Raw genomic sequence first — 19924 nt, 5'->3', positions numbered from 1 at the left:
CCTCTACTCTAGTCATTTCTTCTAAACACACGATTCACCTTTACGCTTTTACCTTGCTTACACACCAACTTCCAGGCTGAGAGCTGAATACCAATGAACTACAGTTACATTATTAGGAACATGAAAATCTTGTTCGTTGCTGAGCCAAGTTAGAGCACTAGAATTAGACTGTCTTCTTTACAGTTCCAAGCTCATGATCCTTGGGTCCAACAAGATAAGATGGTCCTAGCAGTTAGGGAAAGGGTTGCCCTTGCTTATACTCTGTGTAGACACTGGGCTTCATGTTATTAAGGGAGACAGTGTTTCCTTACAGGACCAAGCGGTCAAGGAGAACCAGAGAAGCATCCAAATGCACTGGCACGCACTCCACGCTGCCTGGCAGTAATGAGGCCCCACGAGCATCTCCATAACCTCACATTTCTGAAAACCCATCAGGAGCAGCAAGCCTCATAATGAGTGCTCATCTACAGAGGCGGGGACAGGCAGATTATTATATAGGAAGCAATTCTGGTGCCTAAATATGCATCTCCTTCTACAAATAGTGATAGAAAAGTCTTGAAGATAAGCACGCCAGGGACGGCTAGGTGCCTGGATCAACACGCTCCTACGGGCAGCTCCTTGATGTGGGGGTCAGTTCTGTCCCCTCCAAACAGAAGACCATGGGAACGCTCCACGATCAACAGCAAATGGCTTGTTTAAAGAAGTCCCTCAACGCAGGAGTTGGAGGTAAGGCGTTCAGTTCAAACTCAAGTCCAGTTTAAAAGCTTGATATTTCTGCAATATCAATTCTGCAGCTAACCTAGTGGCAGAGGCCTGGGGACTGAATATCCATTACACTTAATCACCTGCAGAAATGTAGTCATGTGGCTGAAATGTGTACCCGAGGTAGCCACGGAGCCATATTGAAATTCTCCTCACGTGGAGCCAGTCATGCCTAACTTAGCCCTTCTCACACACTGTTTGTCACAGAAAGTCCCTCTTGTACCTATGTCACTGTGATTCAACTCTATTTTGCCTCTTTTCCCCAGGAAGATGCTTACAGATAAGTCTTCTTTGCTGCCTAGATTACAAATGAGGTTCTCTCAACAAGATGTTTATTTGGCAAAAGAAACAAGTTGTAATGCAAAAAAAGGATAGTCCTCCCGGGCCTGTCATCCTTTGCTGGGCCTCCGTTGGAGCACCTGCCCAGGCCCACCCCCCAGGGAAGCCATCCAGGGCGGCAGTCCCTCCAGCTAGGCTGCCAGCTCCCGGAGGACAGGGTCTAGTTTCTCTCTCCTGCTCAGCCAGGCTCACAGTAAAAGCCCACTGGGTGAGTCTTCTATTTGTGCACAGGGCCAGGTCCGTCCTAAGCACGCTTCCTGGAGGCTATACCCACATAGCAAATCCAAGGGCCCTTCCAAGAGACCTTTCAGAAGAAAGAAGCATCACACACACATACACACACACACACACCCCTTAGAATTCTGAAGGCAGAATATTAAACTGAGGATGACGTTGGCCACACAGTGAAGTTCTCAGTCCCACGTATTTGTGGCTCATCCAAGGGAAGCCTCTAAACAGCAGCACTGACTTGGTGTTTGCACCTTTGGCATTTGTGTCTTTACTGAATTTCATCTGTCCTTTCTCCCTCACATTATAATCTCCTTGAAAGCAGGTATCATGTGTTCTACCTCGTAATTCCTCAAAGCACCTAATCTTACGGTTCACACGCGATGAACCCAATAAAAATTAAGAATAACAATGTTTCCTGTGGATTGTCTTTAAAAAGAAAAATGTGAAAGCAGTTTCTATAAAAACACCAGTGATGGACTATAGACCCTTACTTAACAGCTGGCCAACACACTGTTGAGGAAGCATGCTCTGATTAAACAATGGTTCCTTCATGTGTTCAGTCAACAGCTACTACGTGCCTGGCACTCAGTCTGCACACCCTAAAGTTAGCATGCAACCTGGCCTCACCCCATCCGCTCCTTCATTTCCTCACTCAGTCTTCCAATGACATCTGTGTCAGTCAGGTACCATGCCATGGATCTTACTTATTGATTCAGTAGTGCCAGAGGACTCATAATGCACAGGATGACAGAAGAGCTGAAATGAGTAGTGTTTTCAGAGGAGGGAAGCCCCTCACATGGTCCCCACCAGGACCTCATCTCAGCCTGAGCATTCGGCCTTTGGGAGCCTCCCTGACTCCCATGGCCTTCAGATGACAGCAGATGTTCACAGCTTCCCTGGCGGGCACAGCCATCAGAGAGGAAATAATGACATTAACAGTAACACAATTCCACTCAGCTTTTCTGTATGCAGCTTTTTCCTTTTAAAATATATTTTCCCAGTGGGGTCATTAAAAAATCATAATCTTCTAATAGATGTTTTTATCTCCACCGCAGGGCAGGTATTTCTCTCCCCTTTTGCTAGTGATTCCTGGAGGGGCTACACCACTGCCTGCAGGTTACACGGGCTCCACAAAAGCAGTCAGCCCTGTCTTCTAAATCCCAGGGAAGAAGGAATACGAGGCTTCTTTATCAGTCACTAGTTTAAAAGCTGGCAAGCTTTTTTCTCTTTACTCAGATTTAACTCTAATAGAAACTGACAGTTTCCATCTTGGTTAATTTTTTTAAAAAACACGAGAACAAGAGGCAAGAAGTTGATCCTCAGGTGTCAGGAGAAAATCTACTACCTTTCACCTCCAAGCCCCACGCTTACTCATCCTGAAACGACGGTGGGGACAGGTTCTCTTAAAAGCAGAGCTTCATGCCTAGTGAGCAATGGACCTGAATTTATATTGGCCAAAGAATCTTCAAGACACTACTGCTACATTAACATCCTGACATAAGACAATCTGGAGAGTGATGGAAGATGCTGCTTGGCTAGATGTTAGAGCCATGTCTGTCTGTTTTCCTCCCTCATACAAACTGATTTCAGACCGAGAAACTTGAAGACAAAATGACACCATGAGTTCACACAACCTCTCAGCTCCAAACCCAGAAAAAAGCACGTAGAATGGTTTTTTTTTTTTAAATAATGGATTTTAAATGACATTTACTGATGAAATAGTATGCTGTCTGGGTTTGCTTCAAAATAATGGGGGTGGCTGGGGAGGAGGGAAGAGGAAAAGTGGATGGGGGTAAAGATGAAACAAGGTTGGCTCAGAGTTGATAATTACTGAAGCTCCATGAATATTACAATACTGAAGCACCCAGAATACCAGACTCTAGACAGAATACATGATTCTGTCTACCTCTATGTTGGAAGTTTTCCAAAATAAAACGTAAAAAAAAAAAAAAAACATTATATTGGGAGACTAGCAATGTTTAATAAAGGAATACTGAGTTAGGTATAAGGATGGCCAAGATACACTGTTTAGCAAATAAAAAAGACGCACAAGGGTATATAAAGTATGAGTCCACTTATACACACCACGCACACGCACACACAACTGATAAATCTGTAGAAAATTTCTGGAAAAATAATAATCCTCGTATACTGTTTGAATTTTTAATGAAAATGTATTACTCTTATATAATAATTTTTTTAAATTCAAGGAATGTAGCAGGGGAAGGGAAATAATAGGGGTGAAAAATGAGATGAACATCTCCATGAACCAGAAACCACTAGAGCCAAGGGCTGGGGTCCAGAAGCAGGTAGTGACCGGAAGGTCACACTCTGGAAGGCACTGAAATACCGCAGGCCCCCAGCCAGGCTCACTGTGTGAAACAGGGGACCGGTGCCTGCGTCAGGCACAGTCTGTGCTCCTCACGTCCCCCGCCCGCCCTTTCCTTCCTCCTCTGCTGCGATCTTCTGTACGCATACCTTCCGCCTCTCTGAGCTCTTGGTTTCTGATAGAGGCATGTTAAAATGTCACTCCATCATTGTGGACTCATTATTTTCTCCTTGTAATACTGTCAGTTTCTGTTCTGCAAGTACCTTATATTGCTTAGGGTATATAGTAAAAGTATAAAACAAGCCTGCATAGATGCTAAATTGCTGATGGTGCTTTCCTCAGGGGAGGGAGGGAAGAAGGGGAACAGAGCAACAACACCCTAGCTGCAAGGAGTCCAGGAAAGAGAGTCTCCAGCCTTTTTGTCTTCCATAAAGGGAGGCAGGCTTCTATAGCAGGACATTCCTCAAACATGGGAAGGGGGTTCAGATGCTGAGAAGCCAGGCTATCAGCACTAATTATGCTAAATTATCAGTTGCTCCAGTTTCAGATACCATGAGGAAGCTGACTTCCCTAAGGTCACAGAACCAAGTGGCTGAGTGGGACTGGATAAAATTGCTACCACCAGTAGGAAGTGCTACTCTGTGCCAGGCACACTGTTTAATTTAGCCTCCAGTCAACTCCACCATATACAGTACTGTACAGTGCTATAATCTCCAGGTCTCAGCTAAAGAAACTGAAGCTCAGAGAGATCAAGAAACTTCCCCAAGGTCACACAGCCTTGAGTGGCAGAGGTGGTATCAGTCCACTTCCTCCCCTCCTACTTCTGTGCTAGTCCTCACCTCCTTCCCAATGTCCCGGAGAGCCCTTCTCCAGTCCCAGGAGTGGAATAAAGCAGACTGCAAATACGCTGGACATTTTCACTCCAAGCATCTGGAAAGAGGTTAGGCTGGCACAAATGCTATCAATAAAAAGCACATGACCTAAAAAGGTAAAAGAGTGGACACTATTCAAATATTTACCACAGAAGCAAATTCCTGCCTGGTGGGGTTATCAGCAGCTGACAGGATTAGCCTGCTGCTTCCACCTCATGGTGGGTTTGGGCTCAAACCAGCACACAGCCAGCCTGTGGAGCCAAGAGAGAATGAACCGGAAGCCCAGGGCCCCCACCAACAAAGCTGCCATTCAGCAGCTCCTCAGGCAGCAGCTTCAAGACAGAGTGACCATGACCAATGGCTGTGACCCCAGCTCCTCAAAACACAGACAGACACACACACACATTCACACACTCACTCATTCCAGGCTCAGCAGGGGCCCTGTGACCTGGCTAAGCCACTGCCAGGCTTCCTAGCCCCAGGGGCCTCCCCTGACGACCCAGGCCACAGTCTGGGCCCCCTGCAGGGGGTGGGTGGTGGACCTCAGGCCTGGTGCCTCACGGGAGACTTTAAGGGCTGCCTCCCAGCCTCCCACCCTCCCAGCCTCCCTCCCTCCCTCCCAGCCTCCCACCCTCCCTCCCAGCCTCCCACCCTCCCTCCGTCCCAGCCTCCCTCCCTCCCTCCCTCCCAGCCTCCCTCCCTCCCAGCCTTCCACCCTCCCAGCCTCCCTCCTCCCAGCCTCCCTCCTCCCAGCCTCCCACCCTCCCACCCGTCTCCCTCATAAGCTCCAGTTCCATACCGTTTGTTCCTGCTCACTCAAGGATCTTATAAAAAAGCCAGCTCACAGTCCTCTGCTAAAAAGGGAGGGTTTAACACCTTGGCAGGGGCAGAACTGCCAGATTTAGCAAAGAAAGAAGGGAATAAAGGGAAGGGAGAGAGGGAGAGAAGGGAGGAAGGGAACCCAACAGGATACCCAGTTAAATTTAAATTTCAGATAAACAACAAATACTTGTGTAAATATACCCCTATACAATATTTGGGATATACTTACCTAAAACAAGTATTCGTTGTTTATCTGAAATTTGATTTAACTGGGTATCCTGCATTTTAACTGGCAATCCTATATGGTTGGGAGTGGGGTAGAAGAGGAGGTATACAGAAAAACACATCAGCAGGAAAGGAAAACACAAATGCAGTTGTGATGATTAAGGAGGGAGGGAGACAATGCCTTTACTGAGAGTCTCTTTTACACCAGAAACTTGCATGTGCATTATTTCATTTGAATGTTCCAGTAATTCTGTGTATTAGACATATTTATCCCCACTTACAGATGAAAACACAGAAGTTCAGAGAATCAACTGACTTGCAAAGTGTCACATGGGTAATTCATGAAAGGCAGGACTATAATCCACGGCTTCTGAGTATAATCTGAGCGCTACTTTTTCTACATATGGCTGCTTTGCCTGCTGATACACCCTTATAATTTTTATAGGTTGTACACAAAGCAGATCCACCAGTTTTCTTTACTTTTCATTCATAAGGAAGTAAATTCTAAACGGCATCCTGGACTAACACATATTTGCAAAATACAGTCGTCTATTTACAGAGATCATTCTATTTACAGAGAAAGCACTAGACCCTTCTCTCCTTTGGGCCACTAATCCCAACTAACCACATTGCCCAGCTAACCATAGTTCCCTGACAAAGAGGCAGAGAAAGAGTCAAGACAAGAAGGACAATGTTCCACCCAAGATGACCACTGCTCCCCAATTTTCAGATGAGGAAGGTCATGAGATATTTGACTCAACAAAATCTTACAGGGACCCAAGAGGAAAAGGCTCCTCTATCCCTATGCTAGCATCCCACAAGCCATCATTTTCCCAAAAACACAGTTGATTTGGTGTTACGTTCTGGGGGGGAAATTGTTTTTTAAAAAGCTATCTGTCAAAAGGACAGTGGGAAATACTTTCTCCTCCAGCCCCCCAAGCCTCTAACATCTGTGGCACACAATGGAAGGGAAACAGCCATAAAAATGACTTAATATGTGCCTTTTTTGAAGTACAGTAACTGTCAGACAAGTGACTATAAAAAGAACACAGCTGAGACGGTCTAGATTTATTTCTGCTTAGTGAGTTTCCAGATCAGAATGTGCTCTGTTCATCAGGTGTTTTGCTTTTGTGCTGTTTGGTTTCTAAATTTTCCTTTCTTTTCACAGACGCTAGCAGCTTCTGTTTATGATATAATCTTGCCCATCTCACAGTCCACACTCAGGGAGACCACGTGGCAGTCAGGCCCCACTGCCAGTTCCCGGGGGAGGGTGGTGCCCACAGAGGTGGGCAGACAGCCGCGGGGATTTCCCACCAGCTACGATGGCCAAGTCCATGCAGATGGGGCTGAGCCTGTTCACAAGGGCTCCGCTCTGCCTGCCCTTGCTCAGGCCCTGTTTACTCCCCTGCCTTCATCCCTCCTCTTGCTACTCCCACCCCTCCCTACAAACACACACAGGCACAGACTCCAAAGTGGCAGACAACTAACACTTGATCTTTTGGGCCACTGGAGCCTCCAGTTTTCTGTGGAAGATGGCAAAAAACCACACTCTGTTTCCACCCCAGCCAGCACCATTCTCAGCCTGAAACAAATACCCAAAGGCAATTATCCAGAACCCCAGGGCACAGATTAGCTCAGGGCAGTCATTTGCAGACTTAATTATCAGAGGTGTTTAGAAACATTTCAGCTGGAGGGGGGTGGAAGGGGGGGAGAACATGGACGGATTTTTAATTTCTGTTGATTCTGAGGGCGCAAGCCCTACAAACAAGGCATTTTTTGGACTCTACCAGCTGCCCTGACGCAGGGGTCTCTTCTGTCTCATCGTAGAGAATGATAATTAAAGATTCTGAAGGTGAGAAAAACTCAACTTCATTTTGGATTTAAAATCTTTCCAAGATTTCTTTTGAAAAAGCCAATTAAATTGATTTAAGTTTCACTGTTTTTAAAATCCTCAAGGTACAGAAAACATAAATTCTGGCCAACACCATTTAAATTAAGTGTGATCAGGTTTCCATATATATTACATGAGAAGATTCCAAACCGGGGCTTGGAGGCCTCAGGGCTCTAACTGCACTTAATAGTAAGCCTGATTTAAGGATCCCTGGGGCACTGGCCCTACCGAGCAGTGAGGATCTCACCAGCTGACAAGCAACCTCAGGTTAAGGAAAGACGATGCGGAAATGGTGAGGGTTGGAAGGGCTGGGATCACAAATGCCAGGGCTGAAAGAGGGAGGTCTCGGAGCCCACCTGCTCCCATTCCCAGACGGAGGAGCCCAAGCATGGTGGCTGAGCAGGCACCAGCACATAGCATATCAGACTCTGAGTGCTTCTTCCATCTCCTCCCAGGTTCTTCGTTCCCTGACCAGGGACGTAACCCGTGCCCCCTTGCAGTGGAAGCGTGGAGTCTTAACCACTGGACTGCCAAGGAAGTCCCTTCTCTCTCTGTTAAATCAAGACCCCCAGACATAAGATACACCTTGTATGAAGGTGAGGGAATGAGGCAGGGAGGCTGCCATGAGTACCAGGGCAGATGTTTGCCCAAACCTCCCCCTTCCCCACACACAGCAGAGTAAAGGGCTCCACTTTGTCACTCTGGGGCAACCTGCAAGAGGATTACGTAAGGGAGAACAGCCCACCAGGCCCAGGAGTTATCGACTCATTCAGAGGCCTTGCAGGAATTTCCTGTTGTGTGATCTGGGTCTTGCAAATAACTACAACCAAGCCGAGGCTGTCACTCTCCTCTCTCTTAGAGGAAATGCGTGTCTTTGAGTCACCAGTTGCCGGTGCCCTGCAGCTCTCCAAAGACTGGGCCTAGCTCTGAGAATGCCCACAGGGAGCCAGCAGGAGGGTGTGCACTGAGAACGAAGGGTGGGCCAGCCCAGGGGGCAGTGAAATCCCAGCTCCAGGCTCTGGGTGAGCTCTGGCTCTGGCCAGAGGAGGAAGAGTCGGCAACATGGAGCTCTCTGTATCCAGGGCCGTGGGCCTAGTTTTTAACAAAAACCTACATGTGTTTCTGCTTTTCCTTTCCTTTTTAAATTTTTTTAAATTGTAAGACATATATTACGTACAAAGGAGTACATGCAAACACAGACACACTCCCTCAAGTGCAGCACAAAAGCAATGCAGCCCTCCAGCGGCAATCCCCACCCGTGTCTGTGTCCCCACCACTTCTCCGCTCCCTCCAGAGGCAACGGTCATGCTGGCTTTGGGAACCATCATTTCCTTGGTTTTCCTTATGATGTTCACCACTTGCGTATATATCCCTAAAGATTACATTTCCATTTTGCCTATCAATGCACATAGCTAGCTCCCCGTCTGCTCGTTTTATCTTTATATAATACTCAGTTAGATGAATATATTATATTTATCCATTCTGCTGTCTATGAGCATTTAGGTTGTTTTCAGTTTGGGCTACTACAAATAATGCCGTGACGAACACTCTTTAATGTGTCTCCTGGTCCTCAGGTGCTGGAGTTTCTTTATGCTGCACACCTGACAGGGAAACACTGCAGCACGAGAATGCGCGTTTCACTAGCAGATGCCAATCTGTGTTCCAAAATTATGCTGCCTCTCCCTCCCTGAAAGACACTGATAAACCCACTCCACTTATACAGAGGAGGGGTCACGGTGACTCGAGGCCAAGAAAACCTAGTTCATCACCAGACTGGCAAGTTAAAGCTGTATCTTGATACCTCCTCTGTAAGACAAAGCCCAAGATTTAAAAATTCTGAGCTGAGCCAGAACCAACAATCCAAATGGCTGGGCTTTCCACAAGAAAACATGTCACAAACTCCGCCGAATGAATGAAGTAACATCTCTGGATTCGGTGCAGACCCACCTGCCCATACTACTAAATATAAGCAGTAAGTACAAACGTGTCCCTGAGATACTCAGCACAGGAGGACTGCAGACGGACCACTCCCCATCTGCCGAGGGAGGAGGGGGAGCGAGGAGGGGTCCTGGAGGCCCCCCACCAGCTGCTGCCGCATACCTGTATACTGGCTGCATCTCCCTGGCTATGCCAATGACGGCGCCGGGCAGGAAGTTATCGAACTCCTCAAACAATTCCCGGATGTTGGTCTTGTACTTTAGGTCTAGGTCCAGCTGAATTATCCGCAGGATCTCTGGAGGAAAGAACAATACAATAATGAGACAGACACACATCCTGGGAGGCTCAGCCGCTGACAGAAAATGAAGTGGAAGGTGCAGAAAAGGGTACTGGATTATTCTTGCTGTCACTGAATAACGCAAAGACACTGCTTGAAACAAAGGCCCTTCATCTACCAGCAAGCCCCCACTCACTAGAAGCCTTCATAAAAAACAGTGCCCCCGGAGATTTCCTTCCAATTGCAGACATACAGTTTCTGTAAAACTAGGCAACCAGATCCTCCAGTTTAGGCCACTGCCCTGGTGTAATTGTCAACAGAGCACCATTTCATTCTCAAAAGTATCTGATTCAGATGATACAGTACACGGACACCCTACTGAAAACTCAAAGCATACAGGTGTTTCTCTTTGGGGTACAGGTAGTAAGTGACCCACAGAAGTCATTATTGCTTCAGGTTCTTATTCCTATATATTTCTGCAAACCTAGGTATGTGTGGAGTTAGGATGCTGACCCAGAGAAAAACAGCTAAAAGACCTCAGATGCTGTTTTGGGGGGTTTTTTTTTAACATCTTTTTTGGAGTATAATTGCTTTACAGTGTTGTGTTAGTTTCTGCTTTATAACAAAGTGAATCAGTTACACATATACATATGTCCCCATATCCCCTCCCCTCTTGCATCTCCCTCCCACCCTCCCTATCCCACCCTCCCTATCCCACCCCTCTAGGTGGACACAAAGCATGGAGCTGATCTCCCTGTGCTATGCGGCTGCTTCCCACCAGCTAGCTATTTTACATTTGGTAGTGTATATATGTCCATGCCACTCTCTCACTTCGTCCCAGCTTACCCTTCCCCCTCCCCATGTCTTCAAGTCCATTCCCTACGTCTGTGTCTTTATTCCTGTCCTGCCCCTAGGATCATAAGAACCTTTTTTTTTCTTAGATTCCATATATATGTGTTAGCATACAGTATTTGTTTTTCTCTTTCTGACTTACTTCACTCTGTATGACAGACTCTAGATCCATCCACCTCAGTACAAATTACTCAATTTCATTTCTCGAAAACTAGTTTTTAAAGACAGTCTTAAAAATAACCATATTCATAAGCATCATAGTTACTAGTCTGTCATAAGATCAAGGCCAAACAGTGACGCTGAGAAATCCTGGAACAACTGGATTAGTTTAGATCTATCCCTGAATTAAAGCTGGCTGTTAATTTTTTATTCCAGCTTGCAAAACTCATATCTAGTTTCTTGAACTGGACATTGTACACAAAGGGTTTTATTCTTTCTTCTAAGTTGTAATATGCATTCAGCTGAGGAGTATATTTCCCATATCCACTGAACTTTCCAACTCAAGTTACACTTCCAGTTTCCTCCCCCAATTAGTTTTTGTATACTTGCAGGGTCAGGTTTTGTTTTGTACCTTCCTTCTTTAAAAATGATAAACAGTACTTCTAGAGACAACTACCCTGTCCTCGTCACACCTACAGTCTGCCTGATGTGTCATTTGCCAGTTGAAATTACAAGTAACAATTGTGTACTGTAAATATAAAAATGTTTAAAGAGAATACTGACAAATAAGGTTTATAGAAATATCATATTAACTTAAGACTTGGCTATGGCTAAAGATGGGAGAACAAAATGTATTTGAAATTTGACAGAATTTTTACTTCACAATAACCTAATATTACTGATAAAAGTGAAGGGGCGGGCTTCCCTGGTGGCGCAGTGGTTGAGAGTCCGCCTGCCAATGCAGGGGACACGGGTTCGTGCCCCGGTCTGGGAAGATCCCACATGCCGCGGAGCGGCTGGGCCCGTGAGCCATGGCCTCTGAGCCTGCGCGTCCGGAGCCTGTGCTCCGCAACGGGAGAGGCCACAACAGTTGAGAGGCCCGCGTATCGCCAAAAAAAAAAAAAAAAAAGTGAAGGGGCAGTTGAAAATAAGTAATATTGAAATAACTGTTAACTAGCTTATGGAATAATGTGTTCATAGTTAGCCAAAGATAGCAGATGACTAAAATGGTGCTCTGAAATTCTGACATGGCACTTAGAGCTGCAAGTTGCTAGGTTACAAGCAAGGTGTACACAGATGGAAATGAACAAATAATATAAAAAGTCTATGTAGATAGGAGATTCATATTTTATTTCTCCAGTGACATATTTACAGTTGAATATAAATTAAAGGCGTGCTTGCATACCAAAGCCAGGTCCTTTAGGTGGTTCAGTCAAAGAGGTAAGACCTCCGGCTGGCTCACATGAGAAACGTCCACTCCTTGGCCCAGGTTTTGGGATTCTGCCAGCCTTGAGTTCATCAATAATTTTTTCAATATCCTTAGATGTCAGATCCTCAAAGTAGCTGTCATTTATTTGAACCATTGGTGTGTTTACACAGGCCCCTGAACATTCCACTTCTATAAGAGTGAAAAGTTTGTCTGGTGTAGTCTCTCCAACCTTTATACCAAGCTTTTTCTGAATGACCTCCAGGATGCTGTCGGACTTACGAGGCACACAAGGGAAGCACGCAAGGCGTAGTACTGCAGACTTGAACATGTTTTCCAACTGGCTTTCGGTTATACACTGTATAAAAAGTTGCTACTTCATATACTCTCATTGGAGGTACTTGTAAAACTTCTGCAGCCTTGCTCATAGCAGAGATGGGCAGCCATCCATTCTGTCTTTGGGCTAAATCCAGGACTGGAAGCACAGCTGCTGCTTTATGCCCTTCTGGGTAGTTTTTTACAATTGCCTCTATCCTCTTATAGTTTTCCGGTGTGAAATCAAATGGAGCATCTGGGTTATTCTCAGGAGTATCTCTCTGTACAAATAAGAGCTCCAGAGAGCTGGAGTTCTCTCCGGCTCCATTCCGCACAGCTGTCTTATGCAAATTCCTTATATGTCTTCCCCACTGGGCAGCGAAGCCAGCCGCGTGGGCCCAGAGCACCACGGAGAGGAACATGGCAGGCCAAACTGTGGGCCTTCGGGCCGCGCCAGGCCTACTGTTATGTTTTTAATCCACTGTCTGAAAGACTAACTGAGCTATAATTAGACAGACCGACTCTCACAATCACCTGGCTCTTAAGAGCTGTTTGCTTCCGTTGCCCCCAGATGACTCAGGGGCGAGAAGGGAGGAGAGAGGCACTGAGATCATTCTCCATCCTTCATCCAACAGGACTGTCTGAGCTCCTGGGCCAGTGGTGCCAGCAGGGGACCACACACCAAGCTGACTGGGCCCTGCCCTCAGGGAGGGACACTCAGGTGACTGAAAACAGTAAGGGGGGACCTAGTGCTGACGTGACATGGAAGAGGGTTAAGTGATGAAGGAGAAAGAGTAGTACTAAGAGAAGGCCTGGCCTGGGAATCAGACCACAAGGGAGCAGATTCCAGTTCCGCTGCTGCTTAGTTCTGTGACCCTGGGGAAATTATTTCACTTCTCTAAACCTTAGTTTTTTCATTTGTTAGTGCAGATGATACAGTGTGCCTCGTGAGGCTGTGATGCCGAGAAGACGAGATAACAGGTAGGAAACATCATCCAGGCTGTAGGCACCACAGGAACCCAGGGTCTGGAGAGTAGGGAACTCACTAGAGCCTGAGGCAGTTGAGGAAGACTGAACGGAAGAAGGGGACGTGGGCAGGCGAGGAGCAGTGAGGTAACAGCACCACCTACCCAGAATGCCGGGCTCCCCCAACTCTCCACCACCCTTTCACGGCGGCCCAGCTGCAGAGCACGGCGCTGTCAGGACCCACTGCCCGTGGAAGTCCCCTGAAGACAGGGACCCCATCTTCGGCATCTTGGCCTCCGTCCACTCATAGTGCGGGGCTTGGCATTCAGTAAATACTCAGGAACGTTTGTGGAATTCAACATTCTCTAGATTAGTTTATGAAGAAATCACAGCTTATGATTCAAGAAAACGGATTCATTTGTCTCTGTTCTACTTTCCTTTGTGCTGCAGAAACAAATCAGTAATTGACATCCCATATGAGTTTTCTGAAAAAAAATAAGTGCCAGTAGGTGAGAATCCAGCTGCCCAGGCCAGAGGGGAGCAGGCTGCTTCTTGGGCCCCTGTGGGAAGCGGGTAGATGAGAATGGGCCCCAGGCCAGTTCGGACCCGGCGGCCTGCCTGCCTTCACACTGCCCACCCCACACGTAAATGTGAGCAAAACTGCCACTTCCCCTCCTGCACTAAAGACAATAATCACAACTACCTAGAAACTAGGAAGGGTGATGACCCAGGAGCCTGGAGGTCAGCAAGCCCATGTGCTGACGTGGCTGCCTCCTAGAAGCTGCCCTAAACCGGGAAGGAGAAGAGAAATAGGCCACAAGGTGGAGTCTCGGGGCACCTGCTGCTGTCAGAGATGGCCCTGGAGAACAGAGGTAAGGAACCTGATGGTGACCTTAGGGAAGGCCACTGTGTCCCAGGAGAGAATGTCCAGGCATGAGTTGCAGCCATCAAGAAGTCATGATGGGGAGGCCCCACCGCACACACCCCTCCAGCCATTTCTCTCTTTCAGTCCATCTCCTGTGTCCCGAGCTCCCAAATCCAGGGTTTCAGGCAGCTCTCACACACGGTAGAGCAGAGACCTCATGAGACAGGGACAGAATGGCACCATCATCCCAAACAGAGAAATCACATCATCGCCAGGGGTGGGGATGGTGAGAGGACAAAAGGGTGTTTGATCTGGAGATGGGAGGCCTCAAGGAAGTATGGTGGTAGTTCTGTGGCACCATCAGGGCTATGAAAGAAAGGGAACTCTCATCCTCACGGCCCTGGGAGTACTTCCAATAATATCAGCGAATGCCACATAAGAAGCACCCTTTCTCTGAGTGGTTTATAAGTGTCTGGTATTATTATACAGGCAACAGTTTTATTTCTCATAACCACCCGGCATGTTAAATGGAGTTATTCCCATGTTTAAATGAAGAACCAGAGGCTTAGAAAGGTTAAAAACAATAGCCCAAGGTCCCACAACCAAGTCTCGGAGCTGGGACCTGAACCCAGGTCTGCTTGACTTGAAAGCCCAGCATGCTCTTCCCAGTAGACCCTGATTCTGCTTGTGACGGGAGAGGAGCTCCTGGGAGGTAAGTTTTAGCTCCACCGCTACCCACACAGGAGGCCTGGGAGCACGGAGATGTGCCAAAGACCTTGATAGACAAAAAGCAGAGCGACAGCCTGGCCAAATGAGAATTATGAGGAAGTCCTCTATATAAAAGCGGTAATTTCACTATAATTAGAGAAATTCTGATCGAGGGGCCATTCGGTCCGTCAATCAGTCATTCTTCCTTGAAAGCTTACCATGTGCTATGTGTACTCTCTGGTCTTTCAAGATCATCTAAATCCTACTTAATCTGCCTGAAGCAACCCGAATACCTCCTTCCCTGGCCTGCCTGGACAGGACCTGGGCAGAGGGCTGAGCTCAAGGACATCAGACTCCCTTGAGGAGACCAGTTAATGCATTTGGGCAGAGCCTGGCCTTGTCTTAATATGCCCCTCAGTAAATCTGAGCACTTTCCCAGACCTTTAGGGACTGGCTGGGAGTGAACTTGGGAAGGTGACGTGCAGCCCTAAGACACAGGAATTTGAGATGCTTTAATATTTTTTATAACTCCTCCTTGGCAAAGCACCTTTCAGGAAGGATTTGCTTAAGCTTGGGAAGACTTCTTTCGAGAGAGAGCCTTCGCCACACGAGGTTACCTGATTAGGAAGGAAAGAGGCAGCAGCTCCAGCATGAGGTGACCCCTTCACACCAATGTGAAAGGACTGACCCAGGTGTCAACTTTCAGGCTGAGGCAGGAGGACACTCCCTTCTGTTCAGGGAGGCCGACAGCTCCCAGCACAGCCTGCACTAACACACAGGCCTCGGTCCAGACACTTATCCTTTTATGTAATTGTGAAATAAGATGCCAAGTTGTAAATGTCGCTGCTGAAAAGAGGAAGATGCTTACCAGGAAGGCTGGAATTCATTAGGATGAGATTTTTTAAAGGGCCCTGTTCCTCTGGTCCTTGATATAGTCATTTCTGTGGGAACTACATCCGGCGCGTTTTATACATAATGCTGAGAGACTGTTTTGAGGATGAAACGAGGTTGATATGTGGAAGTAGCAGCCACAGTGATGGCCCAGAGAAGATGCTGGTTGGAGGACAGCTGTAATGACAGCAAGTAAGACCACTGAAATGTAAGGAATAAATGAACGAGATAACTGCTCCCAAAGAAAAGAGGAGATGAAATCTATAAAGCACTGGGGAGAATGTTTGAGCAAAAGGAGGAGTAGTAGTCTACAAAACGCAAAAAAAATGTCTCGCATCTCAGGCTGGTTGAATGTCCGCCATGTCAGAATCCCATGAGAAGAAAGCAGAAAAGGTAGTGGACAGAATAATCTAGGATAATGCATTTGAAAAGGGAACCTGATAATAACTGAGGCCAATATACCCATTTACAGATGGGGAAACTGAGGACCAAAGAAGCAGAAGGACTTGCCAGCGATTACACAGTCCAGCTAAGTGGCCAAGCTGATCCCAGAACTCAGGTCTTCTGACTCCCTAGCCAATGGTCTCATGTTAACTAGCCCCCCTGCCACCACCCACTCCCAGCATGGACCATGAACCCCTAGGGAGCAGAAGATACTGTGTAATGGCCCAAAGGGTTGTGCACAAGTCTTGCCAGGCACCCAACACAACTAGCTCATGGAGGATCCGCAAATTACCCGTGAAAATGTAAACCTGAAGATTAATAAGTAGTAGCCAAAGAAAAGAAAGACTTCCATGACCCACACAGTTTGTAGTCAACTTTTGGAAACGGGAAAATGGCTCTCCATATTCTCACATTAACCTCAGGCAGAGATGTTAAAAAAACAAACAAATCTTTACATTCTTCTAAGAACACACCTTGAGCTGTGCGAAATTCAAAGGGAGGCAGGAACCTGACTTAGCATCTCAGAGCCACCCATGGGGACTCAAGCTAAGCACCCCGTGCGAGAGCCATAGCGACCAGCAACCAAGCAATGTCCTCCCCGTGCCCACCATCCTCTGTTCTAGGCAGACCTGTGCATTCCCAGCAATGTGTCTGCTGCTACATTCAATCAGTTGGGTGAGGGGCATTCCGACCAGCCCCATAGACTTAAAATCTTCTCACAGACGTGTTTAAATCACAAAAGCAAGAACTGAAGTATCAGTGTGTGCCTAGGTCACGTTTTCAGGTAGAAGGAAGCTTGGCTCATGTGTTAGGAAGAGACCTGTGTGTGCACCTGGTATTTGAGGAACACACTTGTGGCTGGTCAACCTCCTCAGGTGAGTTCAACTCCCTGATGCTGGTTGCCCAGGCCTCTTGGTAAATGATGGAACCTGGAAGAGCTTCCAGCATTCCCACCTCATGGCTCAGCCCCTGGAGCTTTAAACGCTGGTTTCCACGGAGGACAATAGTTTGGCAAGAGCTCAGAAAATCTGACCTGGTCTATTTCAGGAAATGCAAGAATTGCTGCCTACAAGGTATAGAAGGTGGTTCAGGGTTCACACAGGACTGGTGAATGTGTGATCACAAGATAGGATCCACTGAAGTATGTCAACTCAAACTGGGAAAAGATGCTCAGGACCTAGGTGGGCTTTCTGGTCTAAGACACACTTCCTCTTGAGCTTCAACTCCAGGGGATAAAGTAAAAAATGTGGTGCCATCTTCACAAGAGGAGGTCAGCTCGCCTCGTCCTCTCATGCTCCAGTTTCAGGCTGACAACATGGTGCCACTGGGTTCTAACAAGTTGGAAAAGGAAAGACAAGATCCCAAGTGCTGGCTCAAAATGCGCTTTCAAGACCTTCAAATCCCCATTACCATCATCACCGCCCTGACCCTGGATGGCACTGAGGAGGTTCCAACTGCCCGGGTGACTGCTCTTGGGGTTCAGAAAGCCCACCCCCGCTGCTGTGTCTGAGGCCCTGAGCACCAGCCTGGCTGGGCTGTAGGGTTGATGCCTCCGCACAAGTGCACTGCAGAAGGCAATGTCCACGGCCTTAAAACCAGCTGGGAGGTTCCCAAGTCAACATTCCCCGATGGAAACAGGCTTGAGACAGCTCATCAGCCTCCAATTAAACCAGCCACAAGGCATGTCATCTGACCATGGATGGAATTACAACCCGGAGTGTGTAATTAAGGACACCCCCAAACAAACAAAAGGATTTAAAAAAACCTCCTTTCCTCTCCCCTCCCTTCTCCTATCCCCAGAAACCACAGACACATCTTAACACACACAAAACAACACAAAACACAATAGGTCAGGAAATGATGAGAAGGTAAGACTCACTTAGGTGAACACTGAGCCCCCCATCCTGGGCAGCTGACGGGCCTTCTCCAGGGGCAGATGAACCATGCAAGCACCTTCTCTCCCTTTGTGTTTTGAAAGAGCATCAGAGCTTCCCAAAGATAAATACTTATAAAACATTAGAAGGCCCTCACCTCTGAACATCAGCCCAAACTTTCCACTGACCCGGAGGGGCTTGGGGAGGAAGGGAAGCTATGGCAGCTCCAAGCAATGCGGGGCCTCATGAGGCTGAGGGCCTGGAAGCAGCTGCTTAGAAAGGGAGCTCCCTTTCCCATTGTCTGCTTGGCAAGATTACAGCAATTTGCCACCTGCGTTATCGTCATCTGGAGCTTGTTAATTGCTGCTCAGTAGCACCTCTGGCCTGTAGGACCCAAAGGGCACCTGAAAGGGGTGCAGACTTCCTCTAAGGGTAAGAGGCTCCTGACCGGGGAGGAGACAGTCCCGACGTGCCACACCAGCCACACCAGCCCAGCATTTCCTGCTAGAGGGTTTCAGGCTGGGTGTGACGGAGGGCCCGCCATTCCACTGCACAGACCCAAGCTGTGTCCCCGAGGGGGTCCGAGGGTGGAATGCGCCGGGGCGGTTCTCACATCCAACAGGGCACTTGGGTCGCCTCCCAGCTGGGCTTCTCCATTCCCTTCCCCGTGCAAGGCCCAGCTGCAGGACAGCTGGCTAACTGTGGGAATAGCTGGCACGAAGGAACACAGTGGAGCATACCAAGCGTCCAAGGGGCTCCTCCAGCCTGCTCAGCTAAACGCTCCTTCCCTCGGAGCAGAGAGAGTGTGTCTGTGCCAGGCCCATTGCTGGGGCTTTACAGCTACTGACCCAGCGCACGAACCTCCACTCTGCTCTGCTGGGTGGGTATCAGGACCCCCCATCTTCAAATGAGGACGTTGAGGCTCAGAGAGTTTTGGCGACTCACCTAGGACAACCTGGCAAGGAAGCATCAGAGTTGAGAGCAAGCACAGATTTGCCTCATACAGGTTTCTGAGAAAACCCTTCAGACATCTCTGAAGTCCCTTTTCAAATTCTGTTATCTTTAAAAACAAGAAATGCTGCCACACCAAGAGCAAAAATACCAGACAGATGCAGAGCATCTCAGGCAGAGACTGGGTTTCCCACAGTCACTTCCCTCAAGGCCCCCACCCTCAAGGAACTTGAAGACTATTGGGGTACCCTTTCATTAAGCAAGGGCCAATGGAGAAGTTTCAGGAAAAAGAGGTTTCATGCCACAAAATTAAGTCGAAAGGAAGTTCTGAAGCCCCATACTTGCTCGGAAGCCCCGCGCTTCCCTGCCTTGCAGGTCCCTGGATGGCCAGGATACAGCGGTGCTCGGTTCTGCAGGCTCAGCGCAGCCAGGAAGTCCCCCAGGCTAATCTATGCTTTCCACATCAGCAGCCGGCCCCTCCCCTGGGGGAGGAGGGGAAGGGAAAGGAAACTGAGTTCACAAGAGTGATTAATACAACCTGTTAGCAGCTCTGGTGAAAGGCTTTGGGGCCAAGAGGTTGAAATTAATGACCAGAGTCAGTTTTATGTATTAACTACAAAGCAAATTCTTTCTTCTAGCCCTACTCAACCCTCTCAAAATTAAGCGTGGAGTGTTAGCTATGGCTCAGCCGTAACATTTTTTACAACTATCAGCTCCTGTTTTGTGGACAAAACAAGGTATTATGAAAAGACGCGGCGCTTCAGCAACAGTGCGAGGGGAGTCTCCTCCCTCATCCTTAGCACCTTCTGTGACTTGGTATAAATCATATCCTTTAGGATAGGACAGAATTTATTTTGAACTTGGCTGAAAAACTTCAGGAACATATATAAGAAGACAACACATAAAACACCCAGCCTCAATTTTCCTCTCACTTATATTGCCAACATGAAATTACAGCTCATGTACTTCTTTATGAAGTTCAATATGCAGGGGAAATTGAATTTTA

The 19924-nt window shown here is 47.5% G+C and overlaps 1 protein-coding gene and 1 pseudogene across 1 annotated transcript in view; both read right to left on the bottom strand.

Annotated features, from left to right (window-relative positions):
* Positions 1-19924, bottom strand: part of XXYLT1 (xyloside xylosyltransferase 1) — a 182412-nt gene that overhangs the window by 65082 nt on the left and 97406 nt on the right. Inside the window, exon 3 of the mRNA XM_022569195.2 lies at positions 9572-9704. Coding sequence (XP_022424903.1) covers positions 9572-9704 — 133 coding nt within the window. The remainder of the gene's footprint in view (positions 1-9571; positions 9705-19924) is intronic.
* LOC111172449 (NADH dehydrogenase [ubiquinone] flavoprotein 2, mitochondrial pseudogene) lies at positions 10390-16436 on the bottom strand (annotated as a pseudogene).

This window comes from Delphinapterus leucas, chromosome 4 (genome assembly GCF_059928025.1).
Source record: "Delphinapterus leucas isolate spDelLeu-1000000601 "Yukka" chromosome 4, BTC_Dleu_Yukka2, whole genome shotgun sequence".
Classification (NCBI taxonomy): Eukaryota; Metazoa; Chordata; class Mammalia; order Artiodactyla; family Monodontidae; genus Delphinapterus; species Delphinapterus leucas.
This window is presented reverse-complemented; position numbering and strand designations above follow the sequence as displayed.